The sequence below is a fragment of the Agelaius tricolor genome, unplaced genomic scaffold, assembly GCF_023055355.1.
Source record: "Agelaius tricolor isolate 1412-34295 unplaced genomic scaffold, bAgeTri1.0.p SCAF_1, whole genome shotgun sequence".
Classification (NCBI taxonomy): domain Eukaryota; kingdom Metazoa; phylum Chordata; class Aves; order Passeriformes; family Icteridae; genus Agelaius; species Agelaius tricolor.
Window position 1 is genome coordinate 89,227,477 of NW_027269261.1, and position 20,340 is coordinate 89,247,816.

Consider the following 20,340-nt stretch of genomic DNA (forward strand, 5'->3'; position numbering starts at 1 on the left):
AGCTATATTCCAAAACACCCAGAGCTATATGGGCATTTTTATTGCAAGTATTTCTATAATGTATATTCTGAAATACAGTCTTAATTCACTCCAATTTCAGTTATGTTAGATAAAAGCATGAAATATAACTAGTTCTGGTAAAATTCCAAGGATGTACTCAGATCTTGAATTCAAGAAGTCAATATTTACTGATTTACTGAGATGTTGTGGACTAGCTTTTTCTTTTTCTCAGTTAAAACTAGGTATAATTAGTTATAGTTATCCTATTGGCAGAATGTGATCTTAATGCAAATTTTTATATAATAGGTGACAATTACAGTTGTTCACTCTTGAAGATTCATTAGAAGTTTCTGGTTTGAACTTAGAGTAGCTAAGGTAAAAGATCTCTTGCATCAGACGCTTGCTCAGAAAACAGGGATTTTCAGTTTAGCAGCTAATCTGCTAATAAAATATGTGGGGGAAATTCAGATCTGAAAATTAAATCCAATTCATTTCACAGTGTCACCTGGAAGGTGGTTAGAGTTCTTTGGATGTTTTCATTCAATTAGAAATGAGCCCCTTCCTTGGGCAGGAAGCATCTAAGCAATGACTATTTTGATGAGTCGATAAATAGTTCACAGTCAATATGCTGAGGGAAATTTCAAACACTTGTGTTGTTGGAAATTCTGACATTTTCTTTCCAATACATATTAAATTTTGAAGAGATTTGAATACTCCAGAAACAAATATGCATCCTTTGGGTTACATGAACTAACTCAAAGCAGATGGCTCTAATCCATGTGATTAGAAGAGGTTTGTCTCTGCTGCCTTACTCTATGGATGTGTGGGTTGTGGTTCTCATGCCTTGAGTGTTCATCATGGGTGGTGATGAAAATCCTTGCTGGCCACCAGCTCCCATAATCACCAATAGTGAAATCAGCCCTGCAAGGAATTGCAGTGCTTCGTTAGCCACAGTAGAAAATAGAGGCTCTTAACATGATTGCCACAAAGTCGATAGTGAAATGCATCTTAGTATTTTATGCAAGTGGTCCAAAATGAAACATCCAAGACAGAAAAACACAATATTGTTTGTTGCAGATGGGTTTTCTTGCAATTGAATGCTTCATTTTAATTTTCTAAATTACTAGCAAGAATTTGCAAGAGAAATCAACCTATTTTGCAGAAAGCTTAATTTTTTTGTTGTTGCTAGTATTTTTCATTGAAAAATAATTTTGGCAGAAAATCCTCAGTCAAGTCCATCGTGGACTGGCCCTGCATGTGAAGTTAAACTCAATCTGGGAAAAAGCAGCCCAAGGAAAATTAGTGCACTGCTGGGCTTGCGTGCATCTCCCTCCCACTCCTCTTATAGATAAGGAACCCTTACTGCAAAGCCCTGTAACTCTTCCAGCCTCTGGTATTCTCTGGTGTTAGGCTGCCCAGAGAAGCTGAGGATGCTCCGTCCCTGGAAGTGTTCAAGGCCAGATTGGAGGGGGATTTAAGCAAGCTAGTCTAGTTAGAAGGTGCTTCTGCCCAAGGCAAAGGGGTTGGAACTAGGTGATTTCTAAGGTCCCTTCCAAACCAAACCTTTCTATGGTTTTATGATTCATTCTATTTAGATTCAAATCTCTCAGTCTCACTGCACTCTGGAGACCTCTGGGCCTGTGTCTGTTAAGAACCCGTCATGAAACAGTGCCTGTGTGAGAGTTGTTTCTTTTTTGCAGGTACTTTCAGTACCTGGAAAGAGTTTTGAAATCTTCAAAATAAAAGCACATGGCTACAATAGTGTATAATAAGGATTTTCAAGTCTGTCAGAATGGTTTACTGTGTAAGTCTGAAGGCACATTGTAAATCTGTGTTGTGATTCCTATTTCTAGCTTACTTTTCCTTTTTATAGAGGTACAAGATGCAAAAGAATTTGGTGCTTAAGGACTGAATCTTTGAAATAGAATTTATACTGTGTCATCTCAAAGAGACTAGAGACATTTTGATCATAAATTGACCCTTTACATTATATTATTTTCTTTCCCCTTAGTTGAAAGTATTCCTTTATGTACTTCTATGGGAGGTTTACCATTTATTGGTACTGAGTATTTCATGTTCATTGTCACTCAGATAAAGCAGAGAGACATAAAACTGTTTTATGAACATATTTGCTTGTTGTACATGTTTAAATTAGTGTTTTTAGTTTTCTTTCCTATTGTGAAGGAATGTATCTATGTTTAATAAAGGTCTAGAGTGTCTAATTTATTTTCAAAGGGTAACTTGACAGCATAGTGTAAATGTGAATGTTCTCTGGTTACTATAGTTGAAATATTCTTACTTCCTATGTATGCTATCTCTCAGTGGTTCCAGTTTTAAGCTGGTGCCTCAATTAGCAAAGGTTGCAGACCCTCCAGAGAGCGACTTGGATTTACGAAAAACATCTTACACTGAGAACAATTCAGAAAGCTTTATATTAGTTCAGAGGCAGCTGTGATTCATAGCACAATAAAGATCAAATGACCTTTTAAAGGCAAATATGTCTTGCTGATCACAGAACTAAATGAGCAAAGGTCTAATCAAGATATTATATAACCACCTCTTTCTAAGCCTTGTCTTAGTCTGTAAGAGGTTATTTTGGGCAGGTGTATAATTTCTCTTTGAAATTACATCCTGCAAGTACTTATATAGTGTAAAGATAATCTACTCTCCTCAGTACAATTTTGCAGTCACAAATGCAGATTTGTCTAGTTTGGTCTTTCACTGTTCTTAGAAATAATAAAGAAAAAATACCACATTAAGAGAAATCTGAGTAACATCTGGAAAAGTTAAAAATTTTTGATTAAACTTGTAGGAGTAATGCAGAATTTTGTAACTGTCACAGGAAAGAGTGGTAATTATAAAAGCAATATTCATCTTCTACCATCAACAGACACAATATTTTCACATTTGCATAGGAGATAGGGCTTCTTGCCAGCTGCTTTGACCTGAAGATGAAAGAATGCCAATGACAGAGTTTGATGAGGTCTCACTGATACTATACACCCATAAAAAGTACAAAGTCCTACTTGCATTCACATCTCAGATCTGGTGGACACAAGCACATTCCTGTATGACTCTGAGGGGAGATAGTGACACAATGTCAAATAAGAAAGGGCTAATCCAGCTTCATTCTGCCTACTTCATATTCTGAAGTAGTACTTTGAAGTTGGCTGTGTCATGTGCAGTCAAGAACACAAAAAATTTGTATTTTTAAGGAAAAATCAGTAAGAACAAGATTCTGTAGCCCTTTGGTTAAACTCACGACAGGTATGGTACACTTTCTAAAGCAAGGCACACACATTTTGGTTTACGCTGACACTTGATGGAAATAACACATGCAATCAGCCTCTGGGTCTTCGGGCTGATGTCAGCCAGGCCAAGGCATTTGTTTCCTTTTCAGCTGGCAGAGGCAGAACTGTATGATTTCAGGCAAGATCTGAACACCTTCCTTTCAGGGACCTGCAAGACTAAGTGTTATTTTAGCAGAAAAAAGGGTGCAGCCCTTGGCTTATTGTTCTATATTCACTAAAGTACTACTTAAAGTTCTTTACAAATGAGCTCTGTGTTGCTTCCTTAAGACTAGACCCACCTGGCTATTAGAATGCATAGACTCTTCTGTGATAACTTCAAGGGGTTTTGGTCAGAGAAGCCTTGTGGAAACAGAGAGGACTCAATATTGTTTACTAACTATTTTTCCTCATTATTACTTGGTGAATTCCTTGCCTTCTTTAATTAAATATCTCCAAACCAATTAATATTAAGAGTACCTCTTCATAAAATAGAAATAATTTCCCTCCCTATGGAGACTGTCACATAGTTTGGCTCTTTAGTTTGAAAAGAGGATGCTATCAAAATAAGGGAAGAAATCTATTTCTTGGACAAAAAAAGGTAATTACTTTTGTCAGGTTTAAGGATGGACTTGAGACCTCATATTCAAGAAAAAAGGTAAGGTAGAATCATGACTCACAGGGGCGTTTCAGGTTAAGAGAGCAGGCAGTGAGTACCAGCAAGAAAGGCCGGGATGAGATAACACAATAGAAGTGCATTTTTCATTGATTTTCTCTCTATGTAATTTGAGGTGTTCCTTTCTCAGGTCACTGCCTGACTAGGGAGCTTTTCTTTCTTGTGAGAGGTGGAGAATTATTCTCAGAGGGCTTAGCTGTACATCAGAAAGTGAACAGAATATGAAAAATACTTTCCTTCTTCTCTTTGTGGCTGACCCTTCTTACTTTGTCTGGGATACAGATGTGCCATATTCTGATGAGGCAATATCTCAACTCTAGGGTTTCTTCCAATGGGATTCACTTGCCAAGATGCCACAGGTGTTGCTAGAACTTTGTACCTGTGTGTTATCAAGGATTGCCTAGGCTTGGTGATCACGGGATGCTGGGTTTGGAGGCAGAACATCTGTTCCACGCAGACCATCAAACACCTCCTGGGTGTGCGGCAGCAGGAGGTGGTGTAAGGTCTGGGGGAAGCCTTGGCCTGATTGACATTGGGAGCCACAGGAGTGTCAGAGGGAGAGATGTTGCCACTGAGAGGGCCTAGGCACCTTACCCCTTCCTTACCCTTCTTTTGCCTAAATTTACTCCTTTATAAAAATCTATTGAATAAATAAACTTGTTGCCTAAAGTTGTTCCCTGCCCTTTTCATTTTTGGGAATAGTAATCACAAAAAAAGAAGTTAAATGGTTCAAAGCTTCTGTTGTCGATAAAGTAGATGCCTTCTCTGGAAAGAAATCAGGGCAAATTTACAAAGGAAGAGAGAAATATATAAAGTAATTGCAGAAAATTAGAGTATATTCCACTTCAGTATATTTCTTTGTGTACACAGCCAGTTTAGTAGATCAGTTCTACTTCTCAAAAAGCACAGTGTAAAAATCAATTTTCTTAGAAGAGCAATATTTTTAAGCAACATATAATTCGCTGGTTTACTATTTGATCTAAATGCCAAAATAAATGAATGTCTTTGATACACTGATAATAGCAGGCTTTTTCCAATCTTTTAGAGAATACTTAAGCACCCACATCTTTTAGCAACCTTTTCTTTAAACATGATGTCTCTGTGTCACACTATAAGAAAATGTCACAAGCTTATGATCTTAACACTGCCTTTGTGAACTCGAGCTGATTTACCTGCATTCTAATTAAATTCTCATTGATGTTGGTATGGTTCTGGTTATTTATAACTTTAAGTGCATTATCTCATACTAAATGTATCATAAAGTAGGCGCTTTTGCTGTGATTTTTACTTGAGATGCCTCTTTGAAATTCAAAAGGGATTTATCCCTTCCCCACCCTTTTAATTATGGGAATATAATATAACAGAAAAAAGGCCATACCTTGAAATAGATTTTAATACAGACAAGGAGTAGTGAGAGTCTGCTGAGCACAGATCTAAGTGCCTTGCTATCCTTAGTATGTCTGAGGGTATTGGCTTTAATTTTAAATTTTAGTGATATTTTATATAGAAATTGAACTGATAATGGATTTCTTTTTCCTGTGTTTAACCTCATGCTCTCTCCAACCTGTGACATCTTGGCTCGGCAGTCCAGTCTTTCCATGGTGCCTATTCCAGAAAATGAGATGCTCATCTCCAAGGAGGTAATCAGTTGACATTTAATGGGTTTAAGCATTTGCATGCTAGCTTTATCTTCTATTTGCATAGCCCATATAAGGTTGATCAGTAAAAATGTGCTGAGCTTCCAAACCTGCTTTTTTTTCCAGTGCAGAGACTAATAAACCTTAATTGTTCTTAATGAACAAATAAAGAAAAAAACCCAGAGCTGTTTTACCAACTGTTGCTCATGTGAATTTGAAATAACAGTAACATTTATGCTTCAGGTTCCTGATATTTGCTGTTGGGATGTTAGCAAATGGGAATGGTAAATTATGCAGCCATGTTTAAATAACACATTCCACAATTTTCAATCACTACTATAGCTTCTGTTTTAAATATCAGGTACTACAGCTACCAGAAGCACTTAGGATAGTTATTAAGAATTTCATAAAAGACAGTCAAGAAAACATAAAATGTAATTCAAATTTGCCCAGTATCAAAATTCAGTGCCAGTTTGTTGGGTTTTTTTTTTTAACTTGAAGAAGGATAAAAAATTTTCTTGAAGTCAAAATTCAGTTGCCAATGCCCTACTGCATTTATGTGTCTAAACTGTAGGACCACAGTTATTACCACTGTAGACAACTCATTCAGTGAGAGAAGATGCAATCTATTATTCATTACCAATTTTCTCTTGAGACAGAGCATATAGAAAATCAAAAAGGTTCAGCTGGCACTGGCAAGTCCCTTTTTCCAACAAGAGCATGAAGATGAATGATAGCCTCAGTGTTGGAATAGACATATGTAATTCAATTAACTATCACACTCTTTACTCTGGCTTTGGAATGCAATAGGACACCACTCATTAGGGAGATTTTCAATACTATTTTAGAAATACTAATACAATACTATTTTCACCCATGAAAGCATAATTATAATAGCAGTATGAGAATGTTTATGACACAAGAATGAATTTTTTACTACCAAGCCTCTTTTACCAGGTGCATTCTCACAATTATCTCACTAGTTTTTTAATGAATGTAAAAATAGAGATAGGAATGATAATTATAAATTTAAAAACAGTTTGGTTTAAATTTATTATTTTAAAATTATATTCTAGTTTGTCTGAAAGCAGCCACATGATAATTTAAATATATGAAATGGGTATTTGCCAGTCATTTCTACCAAACATAACTTCCTTTTAGTTTTGAAAAATATTGTGGGAGTTTTGGGGTCAAGATCTTCACATTTTAGAAGTGGAGGATTTGCCTGAATTCTGATATCAATATCAGAATTGATAACATATCAATATATCCTCAGAGTTTATCTCAGTTTCCACTGGAAAAAAAATAAGGGGGAAAAATGATAAAAATGAAAAGAGGTTGATATCTTAGTAGTTGGGTGGATCAATAGACTGCAGTTCTGCACCAGGAGTACATAGGCATGACTGTAGCCTCTTATTCTCTTGTGCATCCCTGGCCTCTCTGCACACGGTGTCAGGGACTTGGAGCTGTTTCGTATCTCTTTTTGTTTGAATCTCCATCACAGCCCTCCAAATCTCCTCCTTTGTTCCTTGCCTTTGACATTTCTGCTTGTTTTTACACCATCAATCCCCTTTCCTCTGCCTCCCAGGAGCCACTTCTTGATTCTCTCAAAAGCAGGTGTTACAGTGTCTTCTATTCAAAGAAAAACCCAAAATGCCCTCACAACGTGAAGTTAGACCAAGAATACCTTTTAGATCTTCTCAGTTAGGTTGGTTTTTTTCCATCTTAGCTGTAAAGTTTTGGAAATATTATTGAAGTAATGGTATATCATTAGAAGGCAGTGAGAAGGACTAAATAGTTCTGAGGATAAATTTGGTTTTGAGATTAAGCAGATTTGCAGTACACCAGGAACTCTAAAATGGGTATATATACACATAAATGTAAACATGTGTATGTGTGTGTGTGTGTGTATATTTGCAGCCTCTGATGATGCAGATGATTTTCCTGTATTTGAAAACAGAGGGAAGCAAACAGCTAGATCCTTGTGTCTCATCCTCCTACTTTACAATTTGCACATTGAGGAAGAATTTTGCAAATCTAATGGAAAGACTGATACTTTCAAACAGAATTCTCTAAGAGACAAGACACATAGTTTAACTACTAAGATTATTAAGATCATTATTAAGATCAATTCAGAAAGTGAAGGATCTTGTACTGACATAGTAAAGTCAGGCACAAAAAAAGTGCAAAATTCCTTTGGTTAGAGGCCAGCTTGGTCTGTTCCAAGGCAGGTAAAATATATTAAAACTGTCTTCTAAAAGTTCCCTTGTAATTCAAACAAGCACTTTGAACAGAATTTCTATCTACATTTTTTAAAAAATCTTGTACTGACATAGTAAAGTCAGACACAAAAAAAGTGCAAAATTCCTTTGCTTAGAGGCCAGCTTGGTCTGTTCCAAGGCAGGTAAAATATATTAAAACTGTCTTCTAAAAGTTCCCTTGTAATTCAAACAAGCACTTTGAACAGAATTTCTATCTACATTTTTTAAAAAAGCTTAAATGTAGTAAAATAATGGGAGAATTTGTACCATGATCTGTAGAACAACTATATCTGATGAAACTGTGGTTGCATTTATAAGGACCAAAGACGATTGATGGGAAAGAAGATTTATAAGTGCTGTTATCAGTACACTTTATATTTCCTTTGATTAACGGCTTATTGGATGACTTATAATAATGTTAGCTAGAGGCAAATAATTAGCTTTAAAGTTGAAAAAAAAGTGTCAGATATCATTTTGTACAGCTGAGCAAGCTGACTGCTGGTTCCCTGGGGCCTGTCACTAATGAGTATTTTGCCACTACGACTATGCAAGTGGACCCCAGTCCATGTAGAAATATCAAGAAGAATTGTGTCAGGCTCACCGCAAGCTGCTCAGAAAGTAACATCAAGAGATGATATATTTACTCTTTTCTCTATTACAAATAAAAGAAGGCATTTTTCATAGAACTGTTCAACTCATAACAAGCAAATGATCCAGTATTTTCCCAATTTTTTAATCTCATTTTTAGAAGGAGGAGGTGACCAGGGCACATCATGCTGGCCACGTGAAGGCTGAGCAATCTCTTTGTCTCTTTAATGGGTGCCAGAGAAGACACAAATGCATCTAGAGATGACCCCCATTTTTCATTCTCAGTCAAGAAGAACTGAACAAAGGCATCTGTTTCCCCTGAGATCTATTGCTAGAAACTGAAGTATTCAGCATTGATACGCAGAAGGAGATCAACATTTATGTTGTCTTGGAGACAGGACAGAAAAACAGAATTAGGTGCAGCTCAAGTTATTTGGGACAGCCTTCTTATCTGTCCTGAGGGTAGTGGCTTCTTGGAGATAAGTTGTTGTCAAGCTGTCTCTGAAAAACTAACATATTTTCACCATTTTCTGTTTTTTCTGTGGTTGGGTTTTCAGAATTGTATGTTATAATGCTTTCTCTTTCTAGTGCATTAAAAAAAGCAAGGAAGGTCTTGGTTGATGATTTTTAAAATCACAACATCTTTCAGGCACCTGTGTTGTTCCTTTTTATTTGGGAACATATCTTGACTCTAAGAACAGTTTATACTGAAATCTCACCTTATGAGTTTCATAACCCACAAATCCTCATCCTAATTTAATATGTCTTCTTTTTTTTTATCAGTGAATTCTGTTTGGATGATGAACTGATTAGGAAAAAATCTGCCAAGTCATAAGTCCAATATTACTCTTACTGCTATCATAAGACCCTTAGATCATTCTCCTATATTATCTAAATTATTATCTATTCTCTTTATCTAAAATTATATATAGGCTCATACTTAATATTTCCTGCAATGTTCCCCCCTCAGAATGAGAAAGTAAGTGTGATTTGTGCAGTTCCAAAAGAACCCAAACAGAGGGACAGATGCTCTGTGAAATGTAAACACCTCTAGGAAGGAGTGAGAGAGGAAATGAGGGAAATGTGCTGCTAGTTTCTCCTTAGTAATTTGTATTGTTTTCCTCAAAACAAATTATTCAGTAGAAATTATAATAAATAAACAAACAAACAAACAAAAAATGGAGGTACCTTTTTATTCAGAAGAATAGCATTCGTGTAATTTTAGCATCATTCTGTTATGGCATGTACCAAGTAAGACCTGTGACTTCCCTGTGAAAGTAAGAAAATAAATAAGTGATATTCTGCTCCTTGTGAAATCCTCCACTACAACCAGTGCATTTTAAATGGAGGAGGTCTGAAGGATACTCTTTGAAACATAAGCAAGCAATATGCCAATAATTTCTGATACCTACTGTCTTCCTTTCAAGTGAAGCTAGTGTTTGCCTAGGCCATGATGTGGGAATAGTATTATAATCAGTCTCAGAATTTTACTGAGTCAGAACCTTTAGAGTGAATGTTTGGCATATATACCTGTATAATCTGAAAAAAACCATTGTGTGGAGGGGCTAAAAGTATGTCCTCATTACCCTTATTCATCTATGATTTACAAAATCCTAAGTCTACAATTACAATTACTAATAAATGACTAATTATAGTTACCAATACAATTACTTTAGGCCCATGTAATCTTTTGCTAAAGTTGAGTAATTACTCAGTTTTATCTGTTTTGTTCACGAAAGATCTGCAATAGTTGCTTGAGAAATCAATAGCATTTCTAAAGTCAACATTTATAAAAAGACCCCATGAGAGAAAGTTGATTCTATTGACTTGGGTGGCAACAGGATTTTGCCAACTATCTTCTGTGCAAAGTAACAAAAGTTCTTGAAATTTGAAATTCTATGAAAATGTCAATATGGTCCAAAGTTTTGTTTTACATTGCTCTTGGTCTTTATTTACTGAAGGAGTGTTCCTGCTCAGAAGTCAACAATAGTATTAATCATTGATAGAGTCTACCTATAAGAGGAAAATGTACCCATTTTAAGAAAGTGTCCTTGTACTACAGAATTTATGTAAAAGGTTTTACTGTAAACAAAAGCTCCAACCTAAATGATGTTATCGTGGCAAAGTTATGTTCTTCCAGTTAAACACCCTCCTCACTGGACCCTAAATTATTCTGTAATGATTCAGCTCTTCCATACTGCTCAATACCTTTTCAACTTGTAAAGAAGATTCCAGCTTGTCAAAGCAAGGACCTAACAGAAGCAGAGGGAGCTCCACTGGAAACACTCCCACTCAAAGGTCAACTTTATGCAAGCACCTACTTTTTCCATTTGGCAGATGAGATACATCTTTCCAGACATGTTGGGGACAAAGACAGAGTTGCTCATTGTGCCTTCCTAGGAGACAAGCATGGGCTCTTCATGTGTCACATCACAGATGTGCAATTCACTTTTTGCTTTCCATCTTGCACACGTTTGCAGCCTTGTTCCTCAGACAGTGGAGCTGCTGTAGACTGGTATGGCAGAACATTGCTGCCCCTTCCTCTCTGGAGTCGGGGTCTCACTGCCCTTGGGTTATTTTGACCAAGCCAAGGAGTGCAACCCTAAGCTCTCTCCATAGACTTATAGCAGTTCATTTAGCTGAAAATTTAATGACCCTGAAAATGAACATTAAATGTATGAATAACTACTGTTTTTACTAAAGGAGTAGGATTTTCAGGTGTTAGTGGTGACAAATTCTTTAACCTCTTAATTGGATGGGCCACTGAAACAGCAAACTGTTGCCTTCTAATATTTATAAATAGAAAGGCAAGTTCAAACAATGCACACTTCTAAAATCTCAAATAAAAACTTTAAGTATCAGCAGACAAACTTTCTATTACTTTATACTTGAACAGTGCTTTATTTTTTTTTTCTTAAAGATTTTGTATGTTAAGCAGAAAATTTATATTGCAATGGGTATTTGGGCAATACTTTAGTCACCTTCAACTATATCTTCTCGTTTTAAGTAAAAACTTTCAGTTACAGCCTACTGACTTGAAAGGGCATATTAGATCACCATGCTGTAACAAGGAGAAAGCATTATATGCATTTATAGAATTTTATTTGTACAGTGATTGCATAAAAATAATTGCTGTAAATATATTCATTTTATAAGTTTACATTTAAAAGTCTGAAAAGGTAGTAATATAAGAATGATAAAGAGAAAGTTTGAGATATCAGAATGTGATTCAAACTGCAATTTGAATCTAATTCCCCCTGGCATTAAGAAACAGCTGTTGTTATTGGTCCCCTTCAAAGAATGGCAGGAGTTCTGAGAAATTGTTTTAGAGGAAAAGAACTTGCCTTGAATAGCTAGACAGAACATAACTGTAGGCTGAAGAATTTTTTTTTTAATTATTCAGTACTTAAGTAATGCATAAGTAATTAGAATCATAGAATCAGATTTAAATTAGCTATAGTGTTTGACCACTCCTATGATATAAAATATGTTTCTTTATGGCTAATTAAAATTTCCCCACTTGCTGCCTTGTTTTCTTTCACCATGCAAATCTGGGCTGTCATTAAACCTTTCTTGAATGGCTGGAAAAGGAAAAAAATACTCCATGGTCTACTCTTTAGGTTAAACAAGTGCTACCTGTAGCCACCCCTCATCTGTCACATATCTTTCCCAGAAATCAACAAACACTTGTTACTGTCCTGATAGTTGTCCATTGGTTTCCTCTGCTTGCTTGACAAAGCAAAATCTATTTTTATAGTGAGAGCTCAATAATGGAAATTACATTCCAGATGCAGCCTTGCTAGTGCCCAGCAGAGGGGATTAACTTCCTTCAACCTGCTGGCTGTGCTCTAATTAATGCAACTGTATATTAGGTTATCCTTCATCACAACAAGGCTAGACTGATGCACATTCTGTGTGGTGTCAGACCTCATATCCCTCTTGGCAGAGCTGCTTCTCAGTCAGTCAGTCATCAGTCAGTCACTGTCCTGTGCCATTGCATGGGTTATTCACCTCCTCCATCCCCCCTTCTCTCCTGCCCCATGCAGGATTTTGTAATTGCCTTTGTTCATGGATCTTCTGCTAGCCCATTGCTCCAGTTTGGCAGAGTCCCCCAGACTCCAGAATGGGAGTCATACCCTTGGCATATCAGTCTCTCTTGTCCTCCAAATTAGAAACATCCACAGACTTCCAGGACACATAGGCTCTTCAGATCTCTGATGGAGATGTCACCCTAGCATCCTCTGAAATATTCCCTGGAGGAGACATTTTGAACTGTTGAATGCTATTTTTGTGGACCAGTGTCCCAGACAGGGACAGGCTGCATTGGTTCACCCTGCAGTCTACCCCACTCCTTGGTTTGGGTGCCAGGCTGTTACAGAAGACTGGCAAAATCCGTGCTAAGGGGGAGGCAAGCAACACCTGTGGCATGTGAATTCAAGGGTGGCCACATGCTCTGTCCTCCCAGCAGGAAGTTCAGAAAAGAAGTGGAGAGCAGAAAACCAATGTGAATCTGGTGTGTGATTAGTCAAAGTGACACTTGTCTGTTGAAATTTCTGTGGGCAGAGGAATTCCTAAAGAATGTCAATGCATGAAAAATCATTTCTGGTTCAGTAAGCAGAGCTGTAAATTAAGAGTGCAGCAAACCAGTGATTAAAAAAAACCTGAGAAGTGCTGTGTGGAGTTTTCCACAAGTTTTTGCAACTGCTCCTGCATAACATTTGCAGTTTTTATTTTCCTCTTCACTTTGTTTTCGCTTTTTATTTTCATTTTTTTATAGGTTTCCAATGAAAGAGGTTCTGTTTAGATATGATGGTGAGTATTACTATTTTTTAAAAATATGATTACAGTCAAAATTAAAATATGTAACTATTTTGGTGTCACTTTATCAAATTTTTATCATTTTATTTGAAAATATAATAGGATGCTTTAGGTACACAATTTAGTGTTTGGACAATAAGATGGCTATATTTGGTGAATGATTTTCTATGAAATATTACCAATGCAGAATAATTCCAATTCTTAACATGACAGAATAAAGTGACAATAGAATTAATTTTAAGTGGGATTCAATCAAATGGGTGTAAGAAATTGAGGTATACCCTGGAACTAGATTGTGAAAGGATGTCAGGGAAATATTTTTTTTTTTTATATTTGAGCACATAACCACATACTGCCATTAAATGAATGGTTTGCTAGAGTTAAATACATTGCAAATAATGTACTATGCTTGAGAGCTGATTTAGCAAGAGAGGTCAGCAAACAGGTGATACTGAAAAGTTCAGTGCCTTTTTTCCCCCTCTTACCTTGTTTAAGTCTTCACAAAAAAAAAAAAAGAGATTAATTATTAATAAAATTTTATTTCTATTATTATTAAGAATTTGTGAGTAGGATCATGGAGAGAAATGGAAAATGACACCTGAAGGAATACTGAGGTAAATTGGAATATTCGCAATGAAACAGCCTGATGAAATTTACCCTTAAAATACTTAACCTATGCCATTTCTCAAAACTAGTGATTAGCAGGATGAGTAATTTCCCAGAAAACTGGAGAAAGGTAAACACAATGTTCTATCTAAGCAAAAGAGGAAAGGAAAATCTGAGGAATCACAGAAAATTCAGTCCTAATAGCATTTCCAAGACACTGGAACAAAGTATTAAACAACATTTGTGGGCATCTAGAGAATGGTAAGAAGATAAGATTATTTGCACAGGGACACGTCAGAAACAAATCCTATCAAGTTGATCTCATTTCCTTCTGTGACAGCAAGGCAGATACAAGGATGTGTTTTATACAGTGTGTCTTCAATGTACTCTCACATGACATCCCTAAGCAAGCAAAGTAAATTAAATTCACATAAGGTAGATAGGTACTTGGTTGGAAAGCAGGACTCTAAGAAGGGTTATTTGCTGCCTGAGTGGGAGAACATCTCAGTGACTTCCAGAATGCTGTCTTCTAGCTCTAGTACTATAAAGCTTTGCTATTAATTACTTTCTCAATGACATGGACAATAGGCTTACCCAATTTACAGATAATGCCCACTTGGGAGGATTTGCAAGCAGCATGGAAGCCAGGATTTTAATTCAGAAAAATTCACTTATATTAAAGGAATGGTTTGAAATAAATATGATACAACTGACTGAAGAAAAATACAAAGAAATATGATGGCTACAGACAGAAAAAGAATGACAATAATACTGCAGATGAGAACCTGAGGATTATAGGGGAGGAAAAACTGAGTCTGAGTAGAAGAGGTGATGCTTTCAGGGAGATGTTGAAAGGAATGCTTATAATATGATGAAGATAAATACTCTTTTTTTCACTATTAGTGCAAAATCAGCGGCATAAGATGTGGGAAACAAATGGGAGGTTTAGAAAAGATGTAAAGGCTTCAGCATTTTCACACAGAAGATAAGGACATAAGAAATAAGGACAGAGGAGAGGCACAGCAGTTTCTCTTCATAATAGACTATTATAAAGGGAGATTAGTCACTTTTTCATCTTTCCTATGAGTAGGAGAAAAAGAGATGGGTCTAAATTTCAGGGAGAGAGATTTAGTTTGAATTTGAACAGTTACAGTTCTGTGAAAATTTAAGTCCCAAAAGAAGTTTGCCTCAGGCTGCTGCAAAGACAGGCAAGCTTCTCACAAAGATAAATCTGATCTGCCAGCTCTCATCTTCTCCCACAACTATAGGACAAAGGAGGTGTCTGAATATATCTTTTAGGCTTTTTTTTTTGGTGAAACTATGAATTCTATTTGTTAGCCAGATCATCAGGTTGTATAAACTAGGAAAACTAAGTGACCTCAGTGTGTGTTATGCATTTTACTAATCTGTATTTTTGACAAATTGTGTTCATACGAAAATACTTCTTTTGCAGCCCCAAATTAGGATCAAGAGCAAAAACTGAATTTGAAGCCTGTTTCTATATTAAGAAGGAATCCACAGCACCAGTCTTATTTAAAGCAAGATTAAAAAAAAAATGCTTATGGTATGCTAGTTGCAAGGCAGTAATAACAATGAAATATTCTTTCAAGAAATAATATGTACTAGCATAATTAACCCCAGAGATACACACATGAATATGCCATTTCTTGAAGTGCTTGCTGATTTAAGAGATGCCCAATGTAACACAGCATATTTTCTTTAGAAATAATATAAATGTTGAAATTAAATAAAGCTGTATTTTTGTTGCAAAACGTTTTTTGTGATCCTTGTTTTTACTCCTGTAAATCTGGCTCCATGGGTTTCAAATAGCTGAGAAGAAATGCCAACATTGCTGAAAGGAATGCTCCTGTGTGCTTTAACTTGGTCACATTTTGCCACCACACAAACACTTGTATTTTGTGAAGTAGTCCAGGGATTATTCATGTTGGTGTCAGCACCCACAGCAGTCAGCAGTGAACATGCACAGTGATTTTCCCCTGCCATGCAATATTCATAGCCCCTCTGACCCTGCCAGGTGCAGAGTGCAGGCAGAATTACCCTCTGCACTCCTGGAACAGCAGGAAGAAACACCGCTTTCCACTTTATGCTGCTGGCTTTTTGATCTTGTGCTGCTTCCACATGATGTTGTACAGGCCTGGTTCTTAAAGATTTTGCTTTCAAAATGAATTATGAAAGGGTAAGGAAGCTGGTTGTCTATGCTTGAATGAGCTACCTGAGTTCTCCCCAGTGTCTTGGTCCTTTGAACCCCAAATGACTCCTCCGCTGACTCTGACAACACGCTCAGGACCTTTGCATCACAGCCCTGTCCCAGAGTGCAGGAGCATTTTATCTCATGATGAATTGTGATAAAGACTGATAATTTAATGAGAATCCTCCTTGATTAAAATTAATGTGATGAACTATTTTATGAAGTACTACCACAGGGAAAACCATTAAAATTAAAACCAGCTTAAGTGGAATAGTCCATAGGCTACTCAGCCTTTTGCCCTATTGGAACTGATGTAACTTCAATCCAGCCTGCTTTTAAGCTGTTGGACTCTGTAGCTATGAAAACTGAAGAAAAGGTCAGCAATTAGTGAGTATTTCTCTCTATAGGTAATATATAAATTTTTAAGAATATTATGGAAAGATTGCTACACATTTAAGGGTGGTGGTTTTTTGTATTAGTTTCTTTCTCAATGAAAAAATAACAGAAGTTAACTGTATAGATCTTGTGAATGACATACCTATTAACTAGGTGGTGGAAAAAAACTCATTTCAGTGAGTTCAAGAGTTTGTGGGGACAGAAATCCACACATAAAAATAGAACAAAAAAGTATAGAAAAAATTAAAAAATAGATAAAAATTCATACATATAAACCATCTATCACTATAAATGTGTTAAAAATACTGTAGGAGCTGTAATAGATCTACCCACTAAGGACCTAATAGTATTTCTTCATTTCAGTAAAGCACTGAAGTGGGAAAAATTGTTATTTAAAGCCATGTGATCTGTGTGATTCTCAAAAGCCTTAGTCTGCTTTCCTGCTCATTTTTCTTCCAAGGTATTTGTTTTATTCTGAATTTGTTCCAACCCCAGATTTCTTTTCCTCTTGAGTTTCAGTTTTGTAGAGCCCAAATCCAGTCTAGCATGTCTAGCTGAGACAATTGTTCACACAGCTTACGTTTAAGTTTAAATTAACCCATGAGATAGACTGAAAGGTGAAAGGAACACAAGCAAGAGAAGGAACTACTGGGATTAGAGGAAGAACAGAGGAGAAATCCTTTTGCTTACCTCTGGGATTTTGTTCATCTGTGTGTACTTGAAGAAAGAGTTTCCCTCTCTGTTCAAAAAGCTTCCATCTATGAATGAAAAATGAGATTATACTGGCAATCAGTTCCTAGAAATTGTGTCCTGGGAAACCAATGGAAAAAGCATTAAGAAAAAAAAATCTTTAAGGAGAGATTATAAAGAGCAAAACAACATGAAAAGTGATTGCCTTTTCTGTAGTACTGAAAGATTAATGGATGCTGCTCATTCAATAGTGTAATATATTTAGTCCAGGTTCTGATGCCTTACCCTGATTTTAGTAATGATTTTATGGTAAAATACACATTCCCAACAGGATCACAATGGCTGCATAGCTTTACTGAGAGCTTATGATCCCCTTTTTGCCTCAGCTTCTCTTGCAATCTGACATGCCATGTTCACCCCTCTATGTACATGCTTGTGGTGTTTCTTTTGTTGCTCTGTGCTACAACTCAAGCTATCAAGAAAAGAATTTATTAAAGTTGGCCCAAGTGGTCAGAAGGGAAATGTGTCCAGCACAATAGGTGCATTTGGACAGGGACATACTTGAGAAAATCTGGATGCTGCATCAGAATAAGGACAGCCCTTGGTCCCAGGGTTCAACTGGCTGGCATCCAAAGCCTGGTTTGGAATGGCACAGATCTGTGCTCTGGACTCAGTTTTAATGAGAAAATTGCTTAAATCTTGGGGAGTTCACAAGCTAAAGCTATGCAAAATGAAAAAAGTAAAAGCACAGAGAGAAGGATTTTGTTAGGATGGTAAGATTAGCAACTCAGGGATAGAAAATGAAAAAAAAAACTGTACCTTAAAGTATAAAAAAAATCATCAAAAGCAGAGAATCAGCAAGTGGCAACTAGGCAACACTGAGGATCAGTCTGTTTAAAGGATTAAGATACAGTCTTACTAGAAGCAGCTGAGGGAGCTGGGGGTGTTTAGCCTGGAGAAAAGGAGGCTCATGGGAGACCTCTCTGTGAATACCTGAAAGGAATTTGTGGCCAGGTGGGCGATCAGTCTCTTCTTCCAAGTAGCAAGTGATAGGATAAGAATGGCCTCAGTTTGTACCAGAGAAGGTTTAGATTGAGTGTTAGGAAAACATTTCTTCACTCAAAGGGTGTCAGGCATTGATATAGGCTGCTGAAGTTAGTGGTGGATTCACCATGCCAGGTACTGTTCAATAGGTGCTTGGATGTAGCACTTGGGGACATGTGATAGACTCTGTGATCTTAAATATCTTTTCCAAAATGAATGATCCTATGATTCTAAGATTCACTGGTGGGATAAGATAGGAGCATACAATTGAGATGAACACCAACATGTGAATAACTTGCTTGCAACAACAGCACAATGCTTTCTGAGAGCTCATATTGTCAATGAAATACAGTACAATGCTCGTCTCCTTCATCTTTGACTGGATGACGAGGTTTGGGATTGGCAAATTCACAGTAAACATCACCTCTCTGAAGCTAAATGCAGCCATGCACAGGTTGATATGTTCACAATAGTCTGCACTGATGGCATAATGAAGGTGGCATGTCCATTGAGATGCCAAAATTTCTGCACCTGATTGTGTTTCTTGAGAGGTTCCTTTTCAGGTATGAGCCACAGTGACTGCTTCTACCTGTTCTGTAATTCCTAGTGAAACACCATTTAGGAGAGCCCCTGCAATTGTAGGACTACACGGACACTGTGGTTGTTCATGCACTGGGTCCCCACTCTTCACAGGCTTCACTGGACTGAGCCCAGAGTGGTCTGGCCTTGCACAACACAAGAGCATGGCTGACAAGAAGAATGAGATGGCACCTGCTTCCTCAAGGCTGACCAAGTGATGCAGCTGGCACAGGAAATATGCATGGTCAACTACTATGGTGGGTAGGGCAAAAAGGCTATGAGGCCATAACAACCACATAATAATAATGATAATAGAATGATGATAATAATAATAATAATAGTAGTAGTAAACCATGTAATGTATATTTGTAACACCTATAATGTAATTTCCTTTTACCTGCAGTTGTTGACTCTGAGCTCTTGGGCATTCATGTGTGTGCATCTCTGTGCGTGAGGAATGGGATTCCTTTGGCATGCACAATTTGGGTCAGTTGCTCTTCCTCTACCTCCAGCCCTAAATCTGTTGATTCAAACATCTGATGAATTGGAAGAACTGGTGTCAGAGCCTGTGAATAACAAGTCACACTGTGACAGGGCGATGAAATCTGTCACATAAGTGTCCATTATTCTGAGTTGCATGTAACTTGGATTAACATCATAAGACTTGAGATAGGCAGCCCTGAAATTTTGGATTAAAAGTGTCACTGCTTGCTACCACACCAACAACACACAGCAGTGACCTGCAGGCTCTTGCCAAACAGGCACCCCCATTCCTATGCCTGCTGTAAACATACAAGTAGTGAATTGGCAGTGAGAAAATCACTTTAACACACAGCTTGTCTCTGCGTAAACACATGTAGGAGCTAGGCATTCACAATTTGGGAGGATGAATCCTATTCTACCATTAGTACATGGCAGAGACAACACATTGTGGGATAATACTTTTGTTGAAGTAATTTTGCCTAGAAAACTTTCACTGCATTGCAACCATTAATAAAAAAGAGGAGTAAGCAAAAAGTGCTGTGGCCATTAGAAATCAGTGGTGCATTCTGTGCCAGGGGTCACCAGTTAAATTTCCATTTGAATTCAACAAAAGGGATGGATGGTATCTTTGCAGAGTTTAAACTGGAGATAAGCAATTACATGGATTCTCTGATGCATTGAGTTGTGCCTCCTGGCAAATGACTGACCTGGGCTCTGGCATTGTGATTTCTTCCTTAACTGGCCCTTCATTTTCCTGGCAGAAGGTCATAGTACTGCAATTCCCCCTGCACAAGGATTGGCTCCAGCCTGTTTGTGGCAGCCAGGAGAAGGGAAGGTATCATGGTTGTCTGATGGGGTGGGCTCAGCTATCCATCCTGGGAGTCATCTTCAGCACCAAGAGTCTTGCCAGCCACTGCTATCCTACTCTTCTCTGAAGCTGATGAGATTTTTATGATGCCCAGTAGGCTCAGTCAGGACAGCTTTTGAAAGAAAGGCTGTGAAATAACCCTGGTGCAGCTTTAAAGAGATTCTTGGACATTTTAATGTCTTTTTTTTTTTTTTTTTT

General features: G+C 37.2%; 1 protein-coding gene across 1 annotated transcript in view; it reads left to right on the forward strand.

The window, feature by feature from the left end:
• The window catches only part of MLIP (muscular LMNA interacting protein), a 68,305-nt gene extending 54,601 nt beyond the window's left edge, over window positions 1-13,704 (forward strand). Inside the window, exons 13-14 of the mRNA XM_071455336.1 lie at window positions 5,550-5,603; window positions 13,227-13,704. Coding sequence (XP_071311437.1) covers window positions 5,550-5,603; window positions 13,227-13,253 — 81 coding nt within the window. The 3' untranslated portion in view covers window positions 13,254-13,704. The remainder of the gene's footprint in view (window positions 1-5,549; window positions 5,604-13,226) is intronic.
• The last annotated feature ends 6,636 nt before the right edge of the window (window positions 13,705-20,340 follow it).